Raw genomic sequence first — 25612 nt, forward strand, 5'->3', positions numbered from 1 at the left:
GCTGTATTTTTAACTTACTATTTATCATTATTTATAGATGTCATCATATTTATCTTGAGCAATCTGGTTTAGGCATTATATGATTTTATTGTGCCTTTACAAATTATAACTTGCTACCAAATTATAGTATATTTTCACATCAACAAAAAATTTCCCTAAAAACAATTTAAAATTGTTTTTACTATATAAATTAGGAAAATAAAATTGGTATTTGTTTTATATGGATATTTATCTTAGATTCTGGCAAAAATGGAAAACCATTTGGATGGATGTAAGAAATATTTTATAGTAGTAAATTAAAAATTATGGAATGTACTAATGTAATTGAATATTCCAAAATATCAGATTTTTCATAATTAGTCTAAGGGTCCTACTTTTTAAGCAGCCATATTAAAATTGAGAAGCTATAATTTTAGTTGTTATTGATATAGCAGTTGGTAATCAAAAGAACTCAGTATTTATACAATTTAATTATTTTATTAGTAGAGCTGTTGATGGAATGCCTTTCTTAGAATTAAAAATAGGCCTTGGATAATCAAGACTCATTTACTCTAATAGAGGAAAAATAGAGGTACAGTTTACACATTGCAGAGGTAGGTTCTAACCTACAGTTGTGCTAAAAGAGATTGTGAAATACTAAAAATAGTGTAGGTTGAGGATCCCTTATCCAGACTGTTTAAGGCCAGAAGAATTTTAAACTTAAAAGTTTTCAGATTTTGAAATATTTACATAGACTTTATCAGTTGAGCATCCCTAATCTGAATATCCTAAATCCAGAGTGCTCTGAATCAACTTTTGAATATAAGATGACACTCAAAAGTTACAGATTTTGGAGCATTTTGGATTTTGGATTTTCAAAATAAATATGCTCAACATATAGTTTGTTTTCAGTTTTCCTTTTTCATCATTAACTAAAAAAACCCATAATTTTATATGAAGCTGGAATAATTTTTTTGATTCATAAATTGTATTCTAAATAAAAACTTTCATTTTAATATAGGTCTTTTTAAAGCATTATACTAAAAAAACTGAATTGTTTTAGTTTCTGTTTTGCAATCTGAAATATTGTTTGCTTTTAGTGGCATTGTTGGAAATAGTGCAACTACTTTATTGACTACCATTGAAGAAATGCATTTGCTAAGCAAAAAAATATTCTTCAATAGTTTGAGTCTTCATGCAAGTAAATTAATGGACAAGGTATGTTTGAAAAATACAGTTCTTAAACTATGTGACTGTGAATTTTTCGCATTTAGAGATGTTTTAATGTCTTTACATTGGTTAATGATCCCCCCCCATCTTATTCAATATTCTTTTGAGTTCTTACTTTGAGAACAAATTCATATTGAGTGGCTTACTGGATCCAAGTTTATAATCTGTCTTCCTGGAATAGTATAACATTGAGTCATAAGTGGAGATAGAATGTCAAGCCCTAGTTTCACTACCATTTTTTCCATAACCAAAAATGTGTAACTAAAGCAAACTTACTATATTTAGGTAGGAGCCAACACACCACACAGATTAGAAAACTGGAACTCTTAAAAAACTTTTTTTCAAACAGCTTACATTTTTACCCTCTGATGTTATAACATTGTTCATAAGAACTTTGTCCTCCTTTGGTTTTTATACTATAATTATTTATAAAAACAAATAAATTAGAAAAAATACCCCACAAAGGATAAATCAATGACAAAAACCTGGAAGAATCCTATAAGATGTAATATTTTAATTTGAGCAGGGTATTGTGGCAGGGCCTGTGGAATGGGTTCATAATGGTTAAATTTTTCTTTATTTTTGTTTTATTATTAGTTTTTTTCAGAGATGTGTCCCAATCACCATGCTGTTTTTTTTAATTTGTTGAGGACCTTTATTTTTATTTATTTATATTTGGTGCTGATAATCAAACCCAGTGCCTCTCACATGCTAGGCAAGCACTCTACCACCGAGCCACAACTCCAGCCCAATGCTGGCTTTTTGATTGTATAACTGTATCCAATAGTCCAATCATATTATTTTTGATTGTATAACTTCATCCAGTGGTCTGGTCGTATTAGGCATAGGTTTTATCCTGAAGAATAGTATTAGATAGTGTCAAATAGTTAGTAGCAGAGAACGTGGTCCATCTTTGTTTTTTTAAGCTCAGTGAAGCCTTAATAGGAGTCTACTTCATGGTAACTGTGCATGACACAGTTCTTTTGGAAAGCAGCGATAATATATGGAACTGAAGTATCTATCTTATATTTTTTTTCTTTGTGTATGTGTTTGCACCAGACATTTATTAACAGTCAATTCTGGTTCTGTTTGTTTATATGAGTTCTTATGTAAATTAATTTTTCTGAAATAATTCATACATGATACAAACATTGAACATGAAGAGACAAACACTAGCTAATAAGAGTGCAGTGGCCTCTGTTGGCCTTAGGTCGTGTCTCCTTTATGGGAGAATGATCAGTGGAATCAGTGATTGCTATACTCATCACATTTTATGAAACTCCTGTGCTTAGGGTGCTGTGTTAGCACAAAAGAAGGAGTGTGTGGCAATCCATGCATGCTTCTTTTCCGGGAGAGAGGTGCTAAAGGGAACTTTGAAGGACATATAGGATTTTGATGTTGAAGAAGGAGGTAAATAGAGGGTCTTCTAAGTAGAAGAAATAAATAGAATATGCCAGAACACAAGCTACAAGTCACCAATAAACACATTTTTTTTTATTTGTTAAGAAAATCACTTGGAAATTGGTGTGTTGTGTGAGTAGGAGGGAGGCCAGATGGGAGACAGGCATTGAAGGGAGTACTGAAGCCATTTGTGGAAATACATGACCTAAGAGGGATTCGGAAATACCCATGATGGACAGATACTTGAGGGGTGAAGGTAAAATCTTCAAAACTTGATGACTGATTGAATATGGATAAGAGAGAGGAATGGGTCTGGAATAATTTCTCTGTTGATCGTAAATCTTTGGAATACAGAAAAGGGGTAAAATTTGGGAGATAAAAAAAAAAATTGGGAGATAAAGTAGAAAAGTTGAATTTGAGGGACCTACCTGTGGAATATCTCTCTGGAATTGGAACTCTGCATTTGGATTTAGAGTTTTGCATGAAAGATGTATTTGAACCCTTAGGTTTAAATGAAGTTACTAGGGATAATTTTTTGTAAGAATAAAGCTACCAGGAATCACAGTTGGGGGAACACTGACATTTAAGAGAGGAAAAAAGTTACCACTATGATGCTGAGAGAGAATAACCAGTGGAAGGAGGAAGATGAGAGTGTTTTATCAGAAGGCCAAGATCGTGGAGCTTCCAGGAGGTAGGCTGGTAGATGACAGGTGCTGCATGAGGAGTTCTAGTCAAGACAAGGCAGCAGGCTTGCTCTCTGGCACTGTGTAGATGACCAGTGGCCTTGCTGAACAAGATTAGTCTTGTGGTAGGGACAGCAGCCAAATTTCAGTAAGTGGAAAAGCACAGGGATAAGTATATTACTCAAAGCTGCATGAGGGACTCAATGACTGAAAATAAAAATGTATTTGTCTTTCATATTTAGATATTCAAAAGACAATAATAATAACACTGTGATAATTAGGAAGGATGAAATCAAATTTCTCTGACAAATTGGAAAAGAGAAAAGCAGAACTATTTAAAAGACCAACAAAATTGATGACCTTCTAGCAAATCTCATTAAGGAAAAACAAATAAAATTTAAAGATTATAACTTTAGAAATCAGAAAATTTGCAGAAGTGGATTAAAACTTTGTAGAGAATACCATATGCAATTTTATGCTGAAATAATCTGGAAAACTGCGTAAGAAGAAAAATTTTAAGATGATATAAATTGATTTTAAAATAGTTAAAAGATAAGAGGAAACAGGGAGACTAGCTTCTCATCTTGTGCTGCAGCCAGGGCCTCTCTCCAAATGATAAACTGGGTAGATGTAAGCCTGCCTTACTGTTACCTCCTCACAGGATCACTGTCCTTCAATTCCTGCTGTCCAGTGTCCAAATAGTTTTTAGAAGTGTATTACTTGTTTGGTATATGAGGACCGTTGCACACGTAAAGGAATTAAAGTTCTGTCTCCATCAGAAAAAAAAAAATGAAATAAAAAAGGATGGCAAATGTAAATACACCTTGGGAGGGAGGAAAGGCAACTAAAGAATATTCTGCACGGCTGATCTCAGATTGCCAAGATGTTTCATTCATATCTGTGAGGAGTGGACAGTTTTATACAACACAGAGAAATAGGAGGAGCATTCCAGTTCTTTGACAGTATAATACTGACATTAAAACCTGTTAAAGGTAGTGCAGTAGTGATGACCACAAGTCAGTCACTTTTTCACTTTCCAAAAAATGTGTCATTAGGTCAGACCCATCATTATATTAAGACCAGGTGTGATTTATTCCATAAATAGATAAAACCAGGTGTGATTTATTCTACAAATATAAGAATATATCAGAGTTAGAAAATAAATGTTTTAGGTGATCAAGGATACTATTATATACATGTTTATGTGTGTGTATATATGTATACATATATGTTAAGTGTTTACACATTAAAATATGGTGATTAAAAATAGACATTAAATATGTAAAATATGTTAAATTTTATATTGTCATGATGTTTAATCAAATTGGGGAGAAAAACCTTAGTACATAAGTAATGGAAGAATACTTCTTTAATAATATGAAGATAAATAGAACTAATAGCCTACATAATTAACATAGAAGTTCTAGAGGCATATTCCTATCTAAATGAAGATCAAGAATGCTTGCCAAGACTTTTGGATAATAGCCAAGGTAGACAGACCAGATAAAGGGCTGGGGGTGTGGCTCAATGGTAGAGTGCTTACCTAGCGCTTAGCCTGGGCCAGACCCAGAGTTCAATTCCCAGTACTTCAGAAAGGCAGGGGTGGGGAAAGAGATCTAAATATTTCAAATGAGGAGACATTAGATTATTGATGAATGTTATGATTGTCCACTGTAAAAACACAAGAGAATCAGCTGGAAAGCTATAGACCCAGAAAACAAATTTTCCTAAATCCTAGATCACAAGGAACTCAGTACTACTTACCTGAATGACTGGGTTCCCTTTTTGAAAGCCCATGTTCCGTCATTATCTTACTTTCTCTTTTACCTTTGTCACTTTACCGTGTTCACTTTGCAAAACCATCATGGATTAATTTTTGTATGTGTTGTCACCACTAAGCATTGCTTTAAGAAATTATGAAATTATATATACTGAAGATCGAAAATTCACTAAGATGAGCAAAGTCCTCTGTGATGTCCAGCAAATGCTGTGTGATTGTAGGCAGCCACTCCTCTTTACCTTACTTTCGACCATCTGGACAAGTCTACATATAGCCTCCTGTCAAATGTACCAAGCCTTGCCAAGACTGAACAGTGGGTATTTTAAAAGATCTTTGCCAATATGGTGAGCAAAAAGTGACATCTCATAGTTTTTCTCACTTGAATTTCTGTGATTCTGTAAAGAATGAACATTTTATTTATCTTTTTTGCCTGTGTGTGAGTTGTTGAGTCCTTTGCCATTTTCCTACTGGATTATGTCTTATTCTTAATTTCTGATATTCTTTATACCTTAAGAATATTAACATTTATGTTATAAACATTTTCTATAAATTATCATTTTCCTTTTAAATTTGCCTATAGTCTTTTCTGATCAACTTTTAATTTTTCCATGGCAAAATCTTTTAAGTTTTTTTCTCCTTATAGTTTTTCCCTTGAAAACATGCCATGTTTGAAAAGTTCTCCACAGGAAATACATTTAGAATTTAGTTTGTGATGAAGTTAGCTTTCATTGGTAAGAAAATTATAGGTTGTTTAACTAATTTGTTTAGGTGTATGTTCTTAGATGTTTCTAAGGTTTCACTCAATATTTTTGATGTTCCTGAAGTTTGTTTTTGTCTATACTAGGAACTTTGTTTACCTTTCCAAAGTGGGTGCCAGTTTGTTTATCTCCCTATCAAATGTTAAATTTCTCTATATTTTATTACTCATAGAAGTTAAAATGAAAGTTGCAAGAAAATAGGAAGATAAAATGGATAACAAAAGGCAGCTTTTAAGGATGGCCTCTTGCAATGAAAACCTTGAACAGTGTAAAAATGTGAAGAAAGCAGTTGTAATTTGAATCTATTAATTACCAGTCACCAATTGCAGCAAATGTGAATATACAGCAATGAATGGGTTCTAATGATTATTGTTGTTTTTGTTGTCATTGCTGTTAATAATTGTAGCCTGAAACGTTTTTCTCAGATATGAATTGGGCTGAATTAAAGGATATTTTCACATTAAATTAGATTGGCTTATGGTACTCTTTTCAACATCTGTGTTGCCCGTAGGTATACACACACAGACACACATAAAACTGTTTCAAATTTCTTTCAAGAATTTGATACTTTATATTAATTATATCTTTTCTCATTCTGCTTTTTATCAACCATTTCACTTCCTCTAAAATGATTCTAATGATTCTAACCGTATAAAGAGAACAACACATATTGCAGAATGTTTTTCATTAGGAGAGCTCCCACGTGGAAATTTTGGTTAATAGAAATTTAAGTGGATAGTAAAATTGTTAGGAAGAATATATTAAAAAATAATAAAGGTATAAGCAGAGAGAAACTTTTTATATAAAAAAAGAAAATTCAAGGACTTCATTTATTAAAACATGTACCTCTTTTCCTCACAAAACATTTGGAGCACTTGAACATTCATGTGTGTACTCTCTTCCCTACCAGGCTTTCCTGGAACATTTCATGACTACAAGTCTAGGAGAGCAAAAGATAGTGCTGTATCAATTCAAGCCACACAGATATTTTCTGAAATTCTTCTTACTGTAATAATAATATAATTCTAATTTATAAAGGATATAGTCTGTTATAAATGAAACCCACACTAAATTAATAGAACTGATTTTTGCCCATTCCTCTGAAAACAGCCCTTCATGATCTTTTAAAATACGTTGTGATTAAATTCCAGGCTATGGTTATTTAGAGTCCCTTTTTACTACTCAAAGCAAAGGATCACCTGGGAACTTATTGTACATGCAAATATCTCAGGCCCCACTCCAACCCTAGTAAGTCGAATATGTATCTTAACAAGATTTCCAGGATATTCATGTGCTCATTCTAAATGAATAGTTTTAGATTGTTCCTTACAGATTGGTCTGCCAAGAAAAAATAAATAAAAAAGATATTTTTCAATCGAAATGCTTTTAACATTATTTCAAACAGATATTTGTTTGTATTTTTTATCTTGGATAATTTTATTGACTTAAAAACTTTTTAATTCCAGCCGGGTGTGGTGGTACATGCCTATGATCTCAGCAACTTGAGAGGCTGAAGCAGGAGGATTGCAATTAAAAGCCAGCCTCAGCAACTTAGCGAGGCCCTAAGTAACATACACCCTTTCTCAAAATAAAAAATAAAAATTGCTGGGGATGTGGCACAATCTGGGTTCAATCCCCAGTACCAAAAACAAACAAAAAATTTTAATTTTGGTGGGCTGGGGTTGTGGCTCAGTGGTAGAGCGCTTGCCTTGCACACGTAAGGCACTGAGTTCGATCTTCCGCACCACATTAAAAAAATTAATAAGTAAAACAAAGGTATTCAAAAAACCTTAATTTTACTTATTGCCCAAATATGTATGTCACTTATCATGAGCAAAAACAGTCTGTATGTAGAATAAGGAAATTAATTTAAAATATAAAGGTGTTTTTTGGTTTATATGTTTTCATTTTTTAAAGCAAATGCCCGAGGAGATTTTGAAATTACAGAACAGAAAATTGGAAGATCTTAAATAGAAGATATTTGAAAGAATAAAATAAAGTTGCAGAGAAATGAAGTCTAGAAAGAGCTTTTGCAGTTGATATGGTGCAAACTTTTCATTTTTCTCTAGGAAAGTCAAAACTTATACTCTAAAAGGGATAAAAAGCGCCTAGTCACAAGAAGAATGAGAGCTGTTTTTCATGTTATATCTCTACACAAAGAAAGTAATATACTGAATATGAAGTTTTCAGTAGACTGAAGAATGTTTTTAAATGTGAAATTTTTTCTTTATACTTCAACTTAATTATTAGGGAAAATGTACATACAATTATGGGTATGTGTTTCACAAAACTCTTGGGCATTAATTAAGTATTATCAATGATCACTTTGTTTATAAATTTTTGATATTACATGGATATATAATGTCCAATACAGAAGTCATAGTGTATACTTCACTGAATCTTTATATGTATGTACTCATTAACCGTCATCCCTATCAAGATATTATACCTAACCAGCACCTGAGAAGGCTTCCTCTTGCCCTGACCAGTCAGTACCTTCCCCAGCATGTATCACCATCTGACTCTCTCTCCCCCCTTTTCCCTGCTTTTTAACTTCATGTAAATAAATTTATACAGTGTATACATTTTTGGCTCTTAGGGTTTATTTAATGTTATGTCTGTAAGATCCATTTGCATGTTTAGTAGTTCATTTTTTAATCATTGTGAAGTTCCTTTGTATAGATAGATTATATAAACACAGTGCAATTTGTTTGCCTATTCTATTGTTGATGGGTGTTTGGGTTATTTCTAGTTCTTGAATATTGTAAATAAAGCTGCTGTGAATATTTCTGTACATCTTTTTGCTGGGCATAAGTTTTCATTTCTGTTGTTTGTATCCCCAGATATGGAATATATCTGGGTGATAGAACTGATGAGTTCTAGTAGGTATTTCTCCTGAAAATATTTTCCTATTACTCTTCCAGGAATGTGTGAAAGTGTTAGTTGCTCCACATCCTCCCTAGTCCTTGATGTTGTTGGTCTTTTTAATTTTAGCCATTGTGGAAAGTATGGGACAGTATTTCACGTGTGTAGTTTGCATTTTTCTGAAGACTAATGGTGTTGAACAGGTTTTCATGTTTATTGGCTGCTAGATGTAGTCTTTTGAAGTTTGTTGTCCAGTTTTCCATTGGGTTGTCTTTTTTTTCCCCCCTACTCTTTTGTAATAATTTTCAGTTTTTGAATTGTTTTATCACACCCTTAATGATATATTTTGATGAATAGAAGCCCTTAATTTTAATCCTTTCCTGTGTACTAATCTTTTGAAATTAATTCATTTTTGTGTTCTGTTTAAGAAACCCGGGCATTGAGGGTGTTCTTCTATGTTTTCTTCCAAGGAGCTTCATGAGTTTTAGTAGGTATTTCCACATTTAGGTCTTTGATCCTTCTCAGATTGATTTTTGAATATGAGGTAAGGTAGCAGTGAGGATTTTTTTCAACCTGGATATTCAGTACACTTGATTCAGTACCATCATAAAGACTGTCTTTTCCCTCTGAATTACAGTGAAAACATGACCATGTGATTGGCTTTATTTTATAAATGTTGATTTTATTGGTTTATTTTTCTATCCTTTGTACCAGTGCCACATTCTTTAATCACTCTACAGCTTTGATATCTATTACCATAAATCCTTCAATTTTGTTCTTTTTTTTGATAGTAGTGCATTGGCTATTTTAAGCAATACAATTTTAAGTTCTGTGCAATTCCACGTGGATTTTAGAATCATCTTGTCAATTTTTCAAAGTAAAAAGCTTTTTAGGATTTTGATTGATTTACTTTGGGAGAATTTAACATCTTAATAATGAATTTTCTAGTCTGTGAATGTGGTATAGCTCTCCCTTCCTTAGTTTCTTACAGTAATATAATTTTATGGCCTTACACATCTTTTGATAGGCTTATTCTCAGATATTGGATCGTTTCTTAATGCTGTTCTCAGGGTGTTGTTTTTTTTTTTTTCTTTTTAAATTGTATTTTCCACGCATCTGCTACGAGTATAGAGATTATAGTTTGTTTTGAATGTTACATACTTTAAGACAATTGGATTTTAAGTGCAAGGATGAGTCATTGAAGACTTAACAGGTTTAGTGAGAGGGTTGACCTTTTTTATTTACTTTTAAACGTTTAAAACATTTTGAAAATATTATTTTGGCTGATGTATGGAGACTGGAAGGTAGAGTAGGGGAGATGAGACATCTCAGGAGACTCTTGGAGTCGGCCAGGCAACAGATGACAATGCCTCGCTGTTGGGTGGTAGCATGGGGACAGTTTGCAGCATTATATATGAATATATCTTAGTGATACAGGGCTTGTTGGTAAATGAGGTCAGGGAAGTGAGGAAAAGAAAGATCATAAAATACTTTTGGGTTGTTGGTTTGATGAATGGGATAGTATTAATATTAAAATGTGTATTAAGGTAAAGTTTAGCAAAAACTCCATTTTGTACATATACCATATTTTCTTTCTTTATTCTTCCACTTATGGACACCTAGGTTGGCTCTGTAGTTTGGCTATTGTGAATTGTGCTGTTATAAACATGTATGCATGTATGGCTATAGTATATGACTTTTAATTCTTGAGGATAAATGCTGAGCAGTTGCATAGCTGGGTCATATGGTGCTTCCATGCCTTGTCTTTTAAGGAACCTCCATACTGATTTCCATAGTGGTTATACTAATTTACAGTCCCCCCAGGAGTGTAAAAGTGTTTCTTTTTCTTCACATCCTCTCCAACATTCATTTGTATTCTTGATGACTGCCATTTTGACTGGTGTAAGATGAAATCTGTGTAGTTTTGATTTTCATTTCCCTAATTGCTAATGATGTTAAACATTTTTTTTCATATATTTTTTGGCCATTTGTATTTCTTTGAGAAGTGTCTTATTTATTTACTTGCTCATTTATTAATTGGGTTATTTGCTTTTTTTGGTGTAAAGATTTTTGAGTTCTTCATATATTCTAGATATTAATCCTCTGTCAAAATAGTAGCTAGCAAAGATTTTCTCCCATTCTGTAGGCTCTCTCTTCACATTTTTGATCATTTCCTTTGCTGTACAGAAACTTTTTAATTTGGTGCCATCCTGTTTATTGACTCTTGGTATTATTTCCTGAGCTTTAGTGGTCCTGTTGAAAGTTGTTGCCTGTACCGGAGTATCGACCCTACATTTTCTTCTAGGAGTTGCAGTTTCTGGTCTAACTTTGAGTAGATTTTTATGCAGGCTGAGAGATAAGTGTCTAGTTCCATTTGTCTACATGTGGATAACCAGTTTTCCCAAGACCATCTATTAAAAAGGCTGTCTTTTCTTTTTTTTTTAATAAAATGCACACTATTTTAATTAAATGCACACTATTATTTCAAAGTTTGCATTTTACACAGTTCATTTTTTTTAAAATTCTGCATTTTACAATATCCACTCACATTCAACAATTTTCATTTTTTAGATTTTGTTCTAAGTGTATGTGCTGTGTGTGTGTGTGGGTGTGTGTATATGTATTTATATATTTGTTGTGTTTCGTTTTGCTGAGCTTTGGAAAGTAAGGGGCAAACATCTAAAGTTTCACCCTTAAGTATAATAGTATATATTACCTGAGGGGAAAAAAAAACTCAATGTCATTATCACACTGAATGAAATTAACAGTAATTCTTTAAATACCACCTAATATGTAACCATAATCAAATTTTCTCTGTTGTGCCAAAACATCTTTCATTGGTTCTTTTTTTTTTAATTTTTATTGTTGGTTGTTCAAAACATTACAAATTTCTTGATATATCATATTTCACACTTTGATTCAAGTGGGTTATGAACTCCAATTTTTACCCCATATACAGATTGCAGAATCACATCAGTTACACATCCATTGATTTACATATTGCCGTACTAGTGTCTGTTGTATTCTGCTGCCTTTCCTATCCTCTACTATCCCCCCTTCCTCTCCCCTCCCCTCCCCTCCCCTTTTCTCTCTCTACCCCCTCTACTGTCATTCATTTGTCCCCCTTGTATTATTTTTCCCTTTCCCCTCACTTCCTCTTGTATGTAATTTTGTATAACCCTGAGGGTCTCCTTCCATTTCCATGCAATTTCCCTTCTCTCTCTCTTTCCCTCCCACCTCTCATCCCTGTTTAATGTTAATCTTCTTCTCATGCTCTTCGTCCCTACTCTGTTCTTAGTTACTCTGCTTATATCAAAGAAGACATTTGGCATTTGTTTTTTAGAGATTGGCTAGCTTCACTTAGCATAATCTGCTCTAATGCCATCCATTTCCCTGCAAATTCTATGATTTTGTCATTTTTTAATGCAGAGTAATAGTTCATTGTGTATAAATGCCACATTTTTTTTTATCCATTCGTCTATTGAAGGGCATCTAGGTTGGTTCCACAGTCTAGCTATTGTGAATTGTGCTGCTATGAACATTGATGTAGCAGTGTCCCTGTAGCATGCTCTTTTTAGGTCTTTAGGGAATAGACCGAGAAGGGGAATAGCTGGGTCAAATGGTGGTTCCATTCCCAGCTTTCCAAGAAATCTCCATACTGCTTTCCAAATTGGCCGCACCAATTTGCAGTCCCACCAGCAATGTACAAGTGTACCCTTTTCCCCACATCCTCTCCAGCACTTGTTGTTGTTTGACTTCATAATGGCTGCCAATCTTACTGGAGTGAGATGGTATCTTAGGGTGGTTTTGATTTGCCTTTCTCTGACTGCTAGAGATGGTGAGCATTTTTTCATGTACTTGTTGATTGATTGTATGTCCTCCTCTGAGAAGTGTCTGTTCAGGTCCTTGGCCATTTGTTGATTGGGTTATTTGTTATCTTATTGTCTAATTTTTTGAGTTCTTTATATACTCTGGATATTAGGGCTCTATCTGAAGTGTGAGGAGTAAAGATTTGTTCCCAGGATGTAGGCTCCCTATTTACCTCTCTTATTGTTTCTTTTGCTGAGAAAAAACTTTTTAGTTTGAGTAAGTCCCATTTGTTGAAAGGCTGTCTTTTCTCCAGTGTATGTTTTGTCACCTTTGTCAAGGATCACATGACTATAGTAGATATGTGGGATTGTCTCTGTCTCTTCTATTCTGTTCCATTGATCTGTGTGTCTGTTTTAGGCCAGTTTTTGTTATTAGAGCTCTGTAATATAATTTGAAGTCAGATATTGTGATGCCTCCAACATTGTTTTTTTGGCTTAGAATTGCTTTGGCTGTTCTGGGTCTTATATTCTTCTTCTTCTTTTTTTTTTTTTTCCTTAGTTGTAAGTGGACACAATACCTTTTTATTTATGTGGTGCTGAGGATCAAACCCAGGGCCTCACACATGTGAGATGAGTGCTCTACTGCTGAGCCACAGTCCCAGCCCCTGGATCTTACATTCTTACAAATGAATTTTAGGATGCTTTTTTCTAGTTTTGTAAAGAATATCACTGGTATTTTGATGAGGATTGTATTGAATCTATACAATGGTAGTATGACCGTTTTAACATTTTAACAATATTAATTTTGCCTATCCATGAACATGGAAGGTCTTTGCATCTTCTGAGATCTTCATTTCTTTTTTCAGTGTTAATATAGTTTTCATTGTAGAGGCCTTTCACCTTATTTGTTAGATTTATTAACAGGGTTTTTGTTGTTGTGGTTGTTGTTTTTGTTGGTTGGTTGTTTGTTTTTAGGGTATTGTGAATAGAATTGTACTCGATTTCTCTCTCAGAACTGGTATATAGGAAAGCTATTTTTTTTGTATGTTAATTTTGTAACCTGCTATTTGGCCAGATTTGTTAATTAATCCTAGCAGTCTTTTGGTGGAGTTTTTTAGATCTTCTAGGTAAAGGATCATATCATTTGCAAACAGTGATAATTTAACTTCTTCTTTTTCTATTTTTATTCCTTTTATTTCCTTCTCTTGCCTAATTGCTCTAGCTAGAATTTCTGGCACAATATTAAATAGGAGTGGTGAGAGTGGACATCCTTTTCTTATCTCAGATTTTAAAGAGAATGCTGTCAGTTTTTCCCCATTTACGATGAAGTTAGCTTTGGGTTTTTCATGTGTATCCTTTTTGATGTTGAGGTCGGTTCTTTCTATTCCCAGTTTCTTCAGTGTTTTTAATCATGAGTGGGTGCTGAATTTTGCTGAAGGCCTTCTCTGCATCTATTGAGATGACTAAGTGATTTTTATCCTTATTTCTGTTTATGTGATGAATTACATTTATTGATTTGCATGTATTAAACTATCCTTGCATCTCTGGTTTAGTGTACAATCTTCTTAATATGTTGTTGAACACAATTTTCTTATACTTTATTGAGGATTTTTGTATCTAAGTTTATCAGGGATATTAGTCTGTAATCTTCTTTCCTTGACCAATGTCCTTATCTAGTTTTGGTATAAGTGTGAGACTGGCTTTATAGAATGAACTTGGAAATATTCTACCCTTTCCTATTTCATAGAATAATTTGAGGAGTATTGGCATTAATTCTTCTTTAAAAGTTTGGTAGAAATTAGCTGAGAATTCATCTGGTCCTCGGCTTTTCTTTATTGATTTTTTATTACTGTTTTCATCTCATTGCTAGTTATTGGTCTACTTGTTTTTATGTCCTTTGATTCAGTTTTGGCAGATCATATTTGACTAGAAATGTATCCATTTCTTCCAGGTTTTCCAGTTTATCAAAGTTTCCAGAATACTTCCTAATGGTCTACTGGATTTCTGTGATGTCTGTGGTGATTTCTCCTTTTTTTTTAATCTCTTATTTTATTAATTTGGATCTTCTCTCTTTTTCTTTTGGTTAGTTTGGCTAAGGGCTTATCTATCTTGCTTATCTTTACAAAGAACCAATTCTTTGTTTCATTGATCCTGTGTATTGTTTGTTTAATTCTCAGTTTAATTGATTTCCAGAGCCCCAGATTTTAATGATATTGTTTTTGTGAAGTGATTTGCAATGTGTATGACCCATGGACTGGCCTCCTGACACTGCTGGAATATGTGATGAAAAATTGATTCCTGGACACCTAACCTGGACATAACTGGACAGATCATTTAGATTTAGGCCTGAGAATGAGTGATGTTTCTCAACTTTATTATAGTTGGAATGTCACTAGTCTGTTTTTTCTTATGATGTGGGCTAAAAGCATACAAACAAAAAACAAGGTCATTTCAAATAACATTAAATATAATTCTTCAATTCAAATGAAATTCTGAGATAATCTGACCAAAGTTGTATTGCTTTTTGTGTTGATTAATATAGTTCTAAATAAGCTACTGATAAATTATAGACTTCTAATGTGTTAGCCAGTATTTTTTATTTTGTACATGTGTTGTTTTTATCATGAACTGGCATGTATACCTAAAAATTTAGTGGAAAGATAAAAGTTGAGTGGGTAAAACGTTCTTTATTTTAGGTTGAACTCCCACCACCTGATCTTGGACCAAGTGCTGCACTCAATCAGACACTCATGTTGCTGCGTGAAGTTTTGGCATCGCATGATTCTTCAGTTATACCATTGGATGCTCGTCAAGCTGACTTTGTGCAGGTGGTTTATGAATTCATTTTTAGTGATTGCTTTTTGCTCCTTTATTGTACATTCTGTTTGAATGCTGGCATTTGTAACTCATATATTTAGATAACCCCTTTTTATTGTCGATCTTTATTTTAAATGAATTTATTCACTCATACCCATTTTTAAAATTATATGGTTATTATCATTTACTCTTTTTCATGTTCTTCTGTAAGTTGGCATCTTACCAGTTAGTTTGGCATTAATTCTGAAATGCCAGTAATCCAGGAATGTATCACTCATTAGGAAATAAAGAATTGATTTTGTTTTTCATGTGCAGGTTTTGTCTTGTGTATTGGATCCACTCCTCCAGATGTGTACTGTGTCAGCCAGTAATTTGGGCACAGCTGATATGGCCACTTTCATGGTTAATTCACTATATATGATGAAGACAACATTAGCCCTATTTGAATTCACTGATAGACGTCTGGAAATGCTACAGTTTCAGGTAAATTTTGCTAAAGAATGACCATTCCTTGTGATGGAACCATTTTTCTTCTTGTGATCACTTTAAGCTACTGGTTTTGACAACGTGACCTAATTACTATGATCCCTTGATTTAATGTGGTGGAAGGATGGATACATAGACATACCACATGTTCAGTGTTTTGGTTTTCAGCTTTGGAGGAGCCAGAGTATGAAATTGTTGAGATACTTGGTTCAGACCATAGTATAGCATGGTAGCATGCAGTGTATATGAATAATTTGAATAGTTATTCACTGCTATATGCAGTCTCAGATTTTGAGCTGTGAATAATATGCCATATTTTTCAATCTCTGTAGCTAATGCAAAATGTGTTACAGAGGACAGATATATTTTTATCTGTGTGTAAACCAGTGTTAGGCAAAACATTACAATTTGTTATTACCAGTCCCCCCTTCTCCAAATGGTATTGCTTAGGATTCTGTATGATGGCTAAAATAAAGCTATTTGTAAAATTCACCAAATACATGAGTTCCAATTTTAAAGTGATATTGGTAGGTATGATGTTAAAAAAAAAAAACAAAACTGAATTATCACAAGTAGGTAGTAGATATAGTAAAAATTCATTTGTTAAACTTTGAGTTTTTCTGAGGAATGAGTTTTGCTAGGTCTAAATTTGTGATATTTTCTAATTTCTAATTCCTTCTTTTAAAAGAAATATTTCAAAATTATCTATATTAATGGTTTAGAGTTAAGTAATTCTAGAGTTTGTTATAAAAAGAAAGTGTACCATCCTCTCCACCCAAACATCTTTCTTCTGTTCTCCTTCTAAAAAGGACAACCTCTTTCAGTTCTTATATTTACCTCTTTTGGTATTTATATTTGTAACTAAATATTTGTATTGCTACTTACTAATTTTTTAAAATATAGATTTAATGTATTGAATGTGTACTCTGAGTGATAAAAATTTATTTCTTTACTTACACATACACACACAGTAATTGAGTATACTGAGAGCTTTCCCATCCTTCAAATGTAGTTATAATTTTTATTTAGACTTATACTGCATTAAATTATTATGACTGTAAACACCATTAATGGTTGAGCCATGTAATGAAGAGTGATTTTTTTCCCCCATTCTTGAGTAACTTTTTGGCTTTTTGTGGAATTACTAACATTTTCTTTAAAAATTTTCACTTTTTTTTTCTGTATTTGCCACTGATTCAAATCCAAATCTCTGAAAGTTGTCTAAATCTCTTCTTAAGATATTCAAATATTTCAGGTATTCATCAGCTTGCTTTATCACCAGTATCAGGTTAAGTGTTCCATACTAATTTTTTGCATGGTACAAAGTTCTTTGTCTTATTAATTTATTGAATTTATTAATTTATTCACGTTCTCTAGATCCTTGGTTATTTTTTTCCCCATAAAATGAGTCATCTGGACTTTTGACATATATTTCAGCTTTTCCTCCAGAAATCTCCTCAGGCAAATCTTTATTACCATAGGGGCATTTTCAGTAATTGTTCTGTCAGCAGAAATTTCAGATGCCCCTTTCTCACGCCTCTCTGAGCCATTTCCTCACTGCTCTCCCAGAATCCACCAGCAGACTCCTTGAGTGGATAGCAACCCGTGATGTGGAAGTGTCAGTTAAGCCCGTGCTTGGGTCATGCTTTTCATGTGCCATGGCCAATGCTGGTCACACAGAGCACCCCGGATTCAGCGTGGGAAAGGGCTGTGTTAGTGTGACTAAGGGAAGACCTGGTTTATTGGGGTCCTCCAATTTAAGGATTTTTGTTGGGCTAAGAATTCTTGGTTTTCAGACCTTTTCTATTAATTGTCTTATTAGTAACTTTTCTGCTCTTCCAGTGACTTTTTTAGCATCTTCCAGTGTTTCAAGTAAAAAGACCAGGCTATGTCTATCCATATTTTTAGAAGTGTTTCTTTTTCCATCTTAGACTTCAGAGAGCCATTTCAGTTTGAAACTTAAACCGTTCTTTTGGTCAGTAAAATTTTCTGTTATTTCTTAAATCTTCTTTATATGTTATTTTTTATATTCTAAAGCTTCTGCCTTTGATTGATTTAATCTTAAAGATGTGTTCTCCAATTTCCTTTAAATTTCTTCCCTTTAATCTATTTCTTTGATATTTGTTCTGTGTTAGTTTCTTTCCTTTTTTCTTTCAGATCGCTTATTTGGTTCTTGTTAGTAACTACTCTCTTTTTCACTTTCTTTAAAGGTTTACATTTGCACATCTTGTTTTTCTTTGATTTCCAATAAGTCCAGTAAGTAAGAGCTCTAATTATACATCACTGGGCATTAACTTTAAATAAATGAAAGTTGTAAGGGGGAAGAGAACAGCTATTGCAGTTGCTTGAACAAGGCAAGCACTTCGATGGTGGCAGATAACCAGAGTTGGTAGTTGTCTGTACCATTGGTAAACAAACTGGTAAAACTGGGGGCTTCCCAATGAGGTAGAAGGAAGAGTCCAGGCATCTTCCTATTAGGAAATGCTGCCACTGGTGAATTGAGTGTTCCTATCATTGCCTTCTGCCCCCACTAGCATTAGGTGGCTTCCCCAGAGATAGCACAGATCTGGGGAGCACATGCCACTCACATCTTCTTGACCATTTCTGAACCTGAAATCTTGGACCCGGGTTCAGCTCTCCCTGCTTGTCACAGACCTGCTGGATCCTCAGGAGGATTTACTGCCTCAACCTGGGGGGATTTCCTCCAGGCTTCTCCAGATGTTGATTTGATTTGTTGAGTCAGTCCAGCAAGTTGACGGTCAGGAGGTCAGGCATACAGAGCCCTCATCTTCTCATAACTCTTCCTAAGTGTTTTAGTGGACACAGTTGTTGTGGTGTTTTTTGTTTGTGTTCTGCTAATTACCAGCTTTAAAAGAGCTGAGAAGCACCGTTTTCTTTGGTGAGTGGGTAGTCTTGGAATCTTCTTTGGTGTTCACTCCTTTTGAGTCAGACTTTCTCTTCCTTTTGTAGGAGGACTTCCTCTTTGGGAGAAGAAAAGGCCTTTTTTAGAGACACTGTCTGAAGGCTCCTGTCAGTGCCATTCCAGGAAACAGGTTCCTGGTGATGAGCCTCAGCCTCCGGGTGGTCTGCTTCTACTCTCATCAGTGCTATTCCTCTTTTAAATTGTTTTCTTTCTACTGTGTTTTATTTTAGATTGAAGCACATTTGGACACACTTATAAATGAGCAAGCGTCTTATGTTTTAACTAGAGTAGGCTTGAGTTACATCTATAACACCGTACAGCAACACAAACCTGAACAGGTAAGCATTGGTGTTCTTAATTGAGGAAATAGGTCAGTGTAGAGTGTGGCCTCTGGATTTTAATCTTGGCTTTCCTACTGATTAGCTGTGTTTTCCTGGGGAGGTGAGTTTCTCTCTGTGTCTGTTTTCTCAACTGCAGATTGGGAATAAAAATAGTATCTGTTTCATAGGACTGTTCTGAAATCGAGATGATTCATGTATAGTTCTCGGACTGAGTGGGGTACCCCCAAATAGTGTCCTTCCTACTACAAATGGTTTTGGTTAAAAGTAATGAAAATAGGGACTGGGATTGTGGCTCAGCTGTGGATCGCTTGCCTAGCTGGGCGGGACCCAGTTTCGATCTTCAGCACCACATAAAAATAAAGGTATTGTGTTGTGTCCATCTACACCTAAAAAATAAATATTTTTTTAAAAAAGTAATGAAAATATATAGAAACTAATATCATGTGATGTATAGAGAATATTCATTTATCAAAGTCACTTGTTTTTATCAGTTAATTTAATACAGAGATTGCTGTATAAATGGTAGTTGTCTTCTTTTTAATTTAACAAATCCTTAAAGGAAAGCGGTTTGCTTCTAGAACCAGCATAACCTAACATGGTTATACAGCCCCAGTAGAAATATAGAAGTAGAAACCAATTCTGCTTTCTTTCTTTCTTTTCTAAAATTATCAAAGTGAAATTCTTCAGCCTCATCTTGCTAGCATCTTCTTTTTCTTGCTTATGAATAAATAATATTTCCACTATTGATGAGCTTATGTGCTTCTAACTCCCTCAAAATCACAGTCACTGTTCTTACTGAAGTTGAAGAAATGATACTTCTTCGGAAATAGCTAAATGACTTCTTAAATTGAGGCAGCCCACTAGTGTACCATGTTCCCTAAGTGAATTAATGTGTAAATCCACATTTTCATATCTTGTTTCTGCTTTTTTGTTAAATAGGGCTGTTTAGCCAATTTGCCCAATCTAGATTCTGTGGCACTGAAGGCTGCAATGGTAAGTGCATAATAAAACATTTCAGCTTATATTTCCTTAAGAAACGCTGTTCTAAAGTTTTTCTATTTGATAATTTGGTTATGCATGATCATTTTGTTGTTTTGATGAATTGTGTTCACATTGGGTCCAATAACACCAGACGAGCATATATTTCTTTAACTGATCAGATTAACCAAGAGGGTGATTTACAGTAACATTTCACCTACTTTAATGGCTTCATCATTACTATTTAGGATTTCTTCATTTTCAGAGTTTTATTGCTAACCTAATGAAGAAACAAGACTGACAGACATAAGGAAGTGGGGCTACATATCATAGAGTTGCTACTGCCATGGTTCCTGGTTTATAGTTCTTGACTTGTCCCTGAGATGATAATTGAAATTGGATTTCAGTTTTAAAACAGAATATTACTCTTGAGCATGAGAATTTCTGAAGCTCCACTTTATTAACTTCTTTTCAGGTGAAGAGCTTGTTCCTTCCTTTCTGCATGAGCTCCATTCTTTGTAGCATGTTTCTCTGTCTTAAGTATGTATTTTGCATATATGTATAACCATTCGTGCTTTTAATTTGAAGTCATGTATATATACCCTATTCCTTATACAAAGGATCCCTTTTAAAAGCTTTAAATAGTACTACTATTAATAGTAATAATAACAGCAATGAACAATAACAGCCTTTATCCTTTACTGAGCATACCTGCCTTTTTTTTTTTCTGCTTTAACTCCTTAGTCCTCATGCTAACCACATTCAGCCCAGGAAGCTGGCCTGCAGAGCCAGTGAGCTTAGCAACTGTACTATGCCACCTATCCAAGTATTTAAAATACTTAGTACTAAGATAACTGAACCTAAAAATAACTGAAGAGCTAAAAACAACTGAAAATAAAGGGATAGGCTTACAAAATACCTAACAAATACAAAGAACACAGATGACTATGTTAATACTTGAGAATTTAGAGCACTTAATAGGAAAGATAAGGAACATTATGTCATCGCAAAAGACACTATGTATAGAGGTAATAATTATAACTTCATGTATCAAATAAAACTAGATCAGTGAACACTATAAAACTGCAAAGGAAAAAGCTCAACTTAAAATTAGTGAAAACGAATCTTAGATTCATTACAAAAGATATAAGATTCTGAGAAGGTTATATGTAAACTCAACACATAAGTCAATAATTTCACATAAATTTTTATTTATCCTCACAAAATGAATATATATATATGTGTGTGTGTGTATATATGTGTGTGTATGTGTATATATATATATATATATATATATATATATATATATAAACAAAGATTAGTTACATTACTTGTAAATGTATGTTTCCTCCCTTTTTCTCCTTCTGACACATATTCAGTCCATAACATAATCTATAACGTATTTTTAAACCCCATTCAAAATTTTATATGTCTGGTATTGATCTGAAAAATAAGTTGCATATGTCTCAGAAGAAACAAAGTTTTGATTGAGTTTTTTGTGTGATTTATGGTTTTATATCTACTGATTGTAACCTCCAAATGGGAGGTTTCAGGAAATCCGAAACTAACCCTGCCTTGCCAGACCCAGGTTCTCCTCCAACTGCTTTTAACTTAGAGAGGAATAAGAACATCTATCCATTTATCATTTTAGCAGTCATTAACCAAGTGTCTGCTGTTTTCTATGCATTATGTTAAGAATTGGCATGAAAATGAACATGGTCTAGTAAGCAGTACAGCTGTTACACAGCTAAACAGATGGATGAAGAATGCATTTAAGTATTATGATAATAATGTGAATTACTTAAGAGATCCAGAATGTGAGAGTCAGTCCCCTCTTCCTGTTATCAGTAACCAAATCCTGGCGACTTTGCACTGACTCTCAAGTGCCTCTGCGCCTCCCTCCTTGCTGCCCCTTGAGTCTAAAGTGCTGCAACAGCTGCCTACTGGGCACCTTGCTTCAGCTATCGCAGTCTTCCATTCATTCTCCTCTCCATGCCTGATTTAGTTCCTTAAAACGTACGTCACATTATACCCTAACTTAACTTTGGTGGCTTACTAATGTTTTTATGTAAAGTGTGCAAGTCCTATGCGAGCTGATCTCTACATATCTAGCTATTTTCCTTCTCCTCTCATGCCTTCTCATATGCAGTCCCCTCTCCATGAACCCTCTCCCTACTTATGTAGCTTGTGCTCATCCTAAACTCTCAATTCAGATGTCCTCTCCTTACAGAGGCTTTTGCCAAACCCACAAACCTGGATCCCTGACTTATACTTATGCTACCTTGGTTTTCCCATTGTAGTATTTAACACTGTGTGTAATTTTGTAGTATTTATATTATTGGTTTTTAAATATCTGTCTCACTAAGCTCTGTGAAGCTAGGGATTATCCTCTTAACTATTATATCCCCATTAGCTAGCAGAGGACCTTACTAATAGCAGGTACTTGAGAAATACCAGTTGAATGAATGGACAAAGAAGCAGATTAACAAATACAGTAGATGCATGGAAGATATACTTGAACCAGAGTAACTTTACTTCTTGTTAAACTTGGTGAGGGTGATTTAAATGAATGACTTAGGTTCAGGGTTTTAAAACAGGTGTTGCTAGTAGTGACTCTATTAAATAAAGTTGGCAGTTTTAGAAAAATTCAGTTAGATGTTTAAGAAATACGCATTTAAACAAAAAGATTTAGTTATTTGGAATATGGGATTTTTCCTAAGATTTAATCCTTAAATTCGTAAAATAAGTTGTTCTATTTGAAATGTTTTGAAAGCTGATCAGTGAACTTTATGTGTTTCTCTTTCAAGGTTCAGTTTGATCGCTATCTGTCAGCCCCAGACAACCTATTAATGCCACAGCTGAACTTTCTCCTAAGTGCTACAGTGAAGTAAGTGGTTTTGGTCTATAGTTGCTAAAGAGTCACATATTTTTAACCATCAAGCACTTTTCTTGAAAAAAATTATTTTCAACACTAGGAGATTTACTTTTGAAGATGTATAGTTTTTTACTTTTTCTCTGGCCTCAGCACCTAAGGGTTCTGACCTGACACTGTCCATTTTTTTATTCTTTGCCAAAATTTTTCCAAAATCTCTAATTAGTAAATGATTGTAATTAAGTTATGATTTTAAATTGTTTTCATAATAATTGGAGCTGTATAACCATAATGCCAAGATTTTATACATAACCTATTTAAAGAGTACAAACATGTCAGAATAATGTTGCATATGTCATGGGAGATCAACAATATATTTATTGTGTGATACAGATGATTATTTTATAGACCATTTTGGACCACAGTGCTTTCTATAAATGTATTATAAAATTGTTCAATATAATATATATACTTCAATTTAAGATAGTAATATGTACTGATAAACCCATCTTAAGTTGAAAATATGAAAAGTCAAAACTCATTTAATCCACTACTGACCATGGCAGCTTAGCAGCATTGCACAATGTGGAGTGCCAGTTCTTTTCCCTCTTGATCCTGTTGCTGACTGGGAGCTGCAGATCACTGCTGCTGCTCAACATCTAATTAGAGTATTGTTAGCCCAGGAAAAGACCAAAATTCAAAATCTGCAGTATGGTTTCTATGAAATGTGTATTGTTTTCTCACCACTGTAGAATTGAAAAATAGTATGTCAAATCATCAAAACTCAGACACCATTTGTATCAGGAACGGGTTCAGGACAAAGAACCATTTGTTAAAATATTAGAACCACGTAATATTCCAAAGTATTAGAATATTACAGTTAGAAGTAACTGATAGATCAGTTACTTACCTCCTTAATTTTAAGAAAGAAATTAACGAAATTGTCAACACTAAGTAGAAAATTAGGCAAAATTATCTATATATTCTTTTCTTTCCTTTGAACAACTGTGCATTAAGTGCTTTCTTACTAACAGGGCAAAAATTGATTTAAAAGGCTTTGTTCTGTCCTCATGGAGCTTATAGTCTGGTGGGTCAATTAAACATGTAAGCAAATATGTATATTTTTTTAAACATTTATTTTTTAGTTGTAGGTGGACACAATATCTTTATTTTATTTTTATGTGGTGCTGAGGTTTGAACCCTGTGCCTTATATATGCTAGGCGAGCACTCTACCACTGCCCTTAAGCAAATATTTATATTAAAAAATTCAGAAAATAACTACTGAATATGTCAAGTATCCAAAAGGGTGTTGTTCCAGATGTGGTCCAAACCTGTTGTTCTGGAGGGAAGGACTACAGCAGTAAGCTGAGCAAGGAGGCAGCTGTTGATTCAGCATGAAGAATTGGCTAGGAGTGGGAAGGACTGTATTTTTCTGAGACAGGGAAATAGGAAATTCCTTTAATAGGTGAATGTAAGAGTAAATGAATTTAATGATATTTTGGTGACTTTATATTTGATTATCCCAAAACATTTTATACATAACCTACTTAAAGAGCTAAAAGACTATAAAAGAATCACCATTATTCCATGGCTCAAATTATGAGGTTTTCCTTAAAAAAAATTGTAAAATGTCATTTGTAAAGTACCTTAAAAGTAAATATGATCTGTGAATGTATTTTTGTTCAGGATAACTGAAATCATAACCAATTTGACCAATTATTTTAACTCAGGGTTGCTTTGAAAATATATAGCACTTTTTATGCATTCACCATTCAAACAGATATTCTAATGTGCGTTTCTGCCTTTGTCTGTTGATGGCAATTCCTTTTATTCCCCCAAATAATTTTTATCCTTATTTCTGGTACTGTAGAGGCACAGTATTTGTATATTTGATATTCTTTATAAAGTATTTGAAATAATAGGAAATAACTTTTATTCAGTTGAATTTTGAGCCTTTTTAAAATGATGATTTGTTTTTAGGCAAATGTTATTTTACGTCTTTATATTCCTAATTCCGGTCTTTCTATTCATATTTAATATGTCAATTGAGTCTTTGAAATGTAAAGCATTCTTTTAAAATCCTGCCTGTTTTGCTAATGCTGTGTTCTGAACTTCACTTTTCCCTATCTTTGCAGTACTTTGGAACACGTATTACTCTCTCTCCCCTTTTCTGCCAAAGTTTGACTGACTTTCAAAGGAGATTTTGTTTAAACACCTCAGCCTTAGAATAAACTGATGAATAAATGTAAATAGCCAGGAAGCAAGACAGTATAGATAATGAGGGAAAGACTAGGAAGAAAAAATCATTTTAAAGAATTCCTTCTTTCTTTATTTGGATCAATTAAAAGGGAGCTCTTCTTTTTCAATGACAAACTCTCATATTCACTTTGTAGTGGCATGAAAATAGAAAATTTGGATTGCAGAAACCACAACTATGGATATATAAACTGTTCTCAATAAATCTTTGCTTATTGAATCAGAATGATTTCCATGGGTGACAAGAAATAAAGGAAATGTAGATGCTACCTAAAACGAATATGTAAGAAGGTAGATATGACTTGAGAACTTTTTTATTCAAGATTCTTTCTCTGTAATATATGTTAGAAATAAAGCATGTGCCTATGAAGAAACCATTTTCTTTTTGTTATAAGAGAAACAGAATTCCTTTTTTTGGTAACTACTACCTATA

The 25612-nt window shown here is 33.7% G+C and overlaps 1 protein-coding gene across 1 annotated transcript in view; it reads left to right on the forward strand.

The window, feature by feature from the left end:
• The window catches only part of Cog6 (component of oligomeric golgi complex 6), a 74187-nt gene that overhangs the window by 36943 nt on the left and 11632 nt on the right, over window positions 1-25612 (forward strand). The window contains exons 13-18 of the mRNA XM_046454222.2: window positions 1080-1197; window positions 15202-15333; window positions 15638-15805; window positions 18962-19069; window positions 20012-20065; window positions 22858-22937. Coding sequence (XP_046310178.1) covers window positions 1080-1197; window positions 15202-15333; window positions 15638-15805; window positions 18962-19069; window positions 20012-20065; window positions 22858-22937 — 660 coding nt within the window. The remainder of the gene's footprint in view (window positions 1-1079; window positions 1198-15201; window positions 15334-15637; window positions 15806-18961; window positions 19070-20011; window positions 20066-22857; window positions 22938-25612) is intronic.

The sequence above is a fragment of the Marmota monax genome, unplaced genomic scaffold (assembly GCF_021218885.2).
Source record: "Marmota monax isolate L192 unplaced genomic scaffold, Marmota_monax_Labrador192_F-V1.1 WCK01_AAM20220418_F8-fsc00011, whole genome shotgun sequence".
In the NCBI taxonomy this organism is placed as follows: Eukaryota; Metazoa; Chordata; class Mammalia; order Rodentia; family Sciuridae; genus Marmota; species Marmota monax.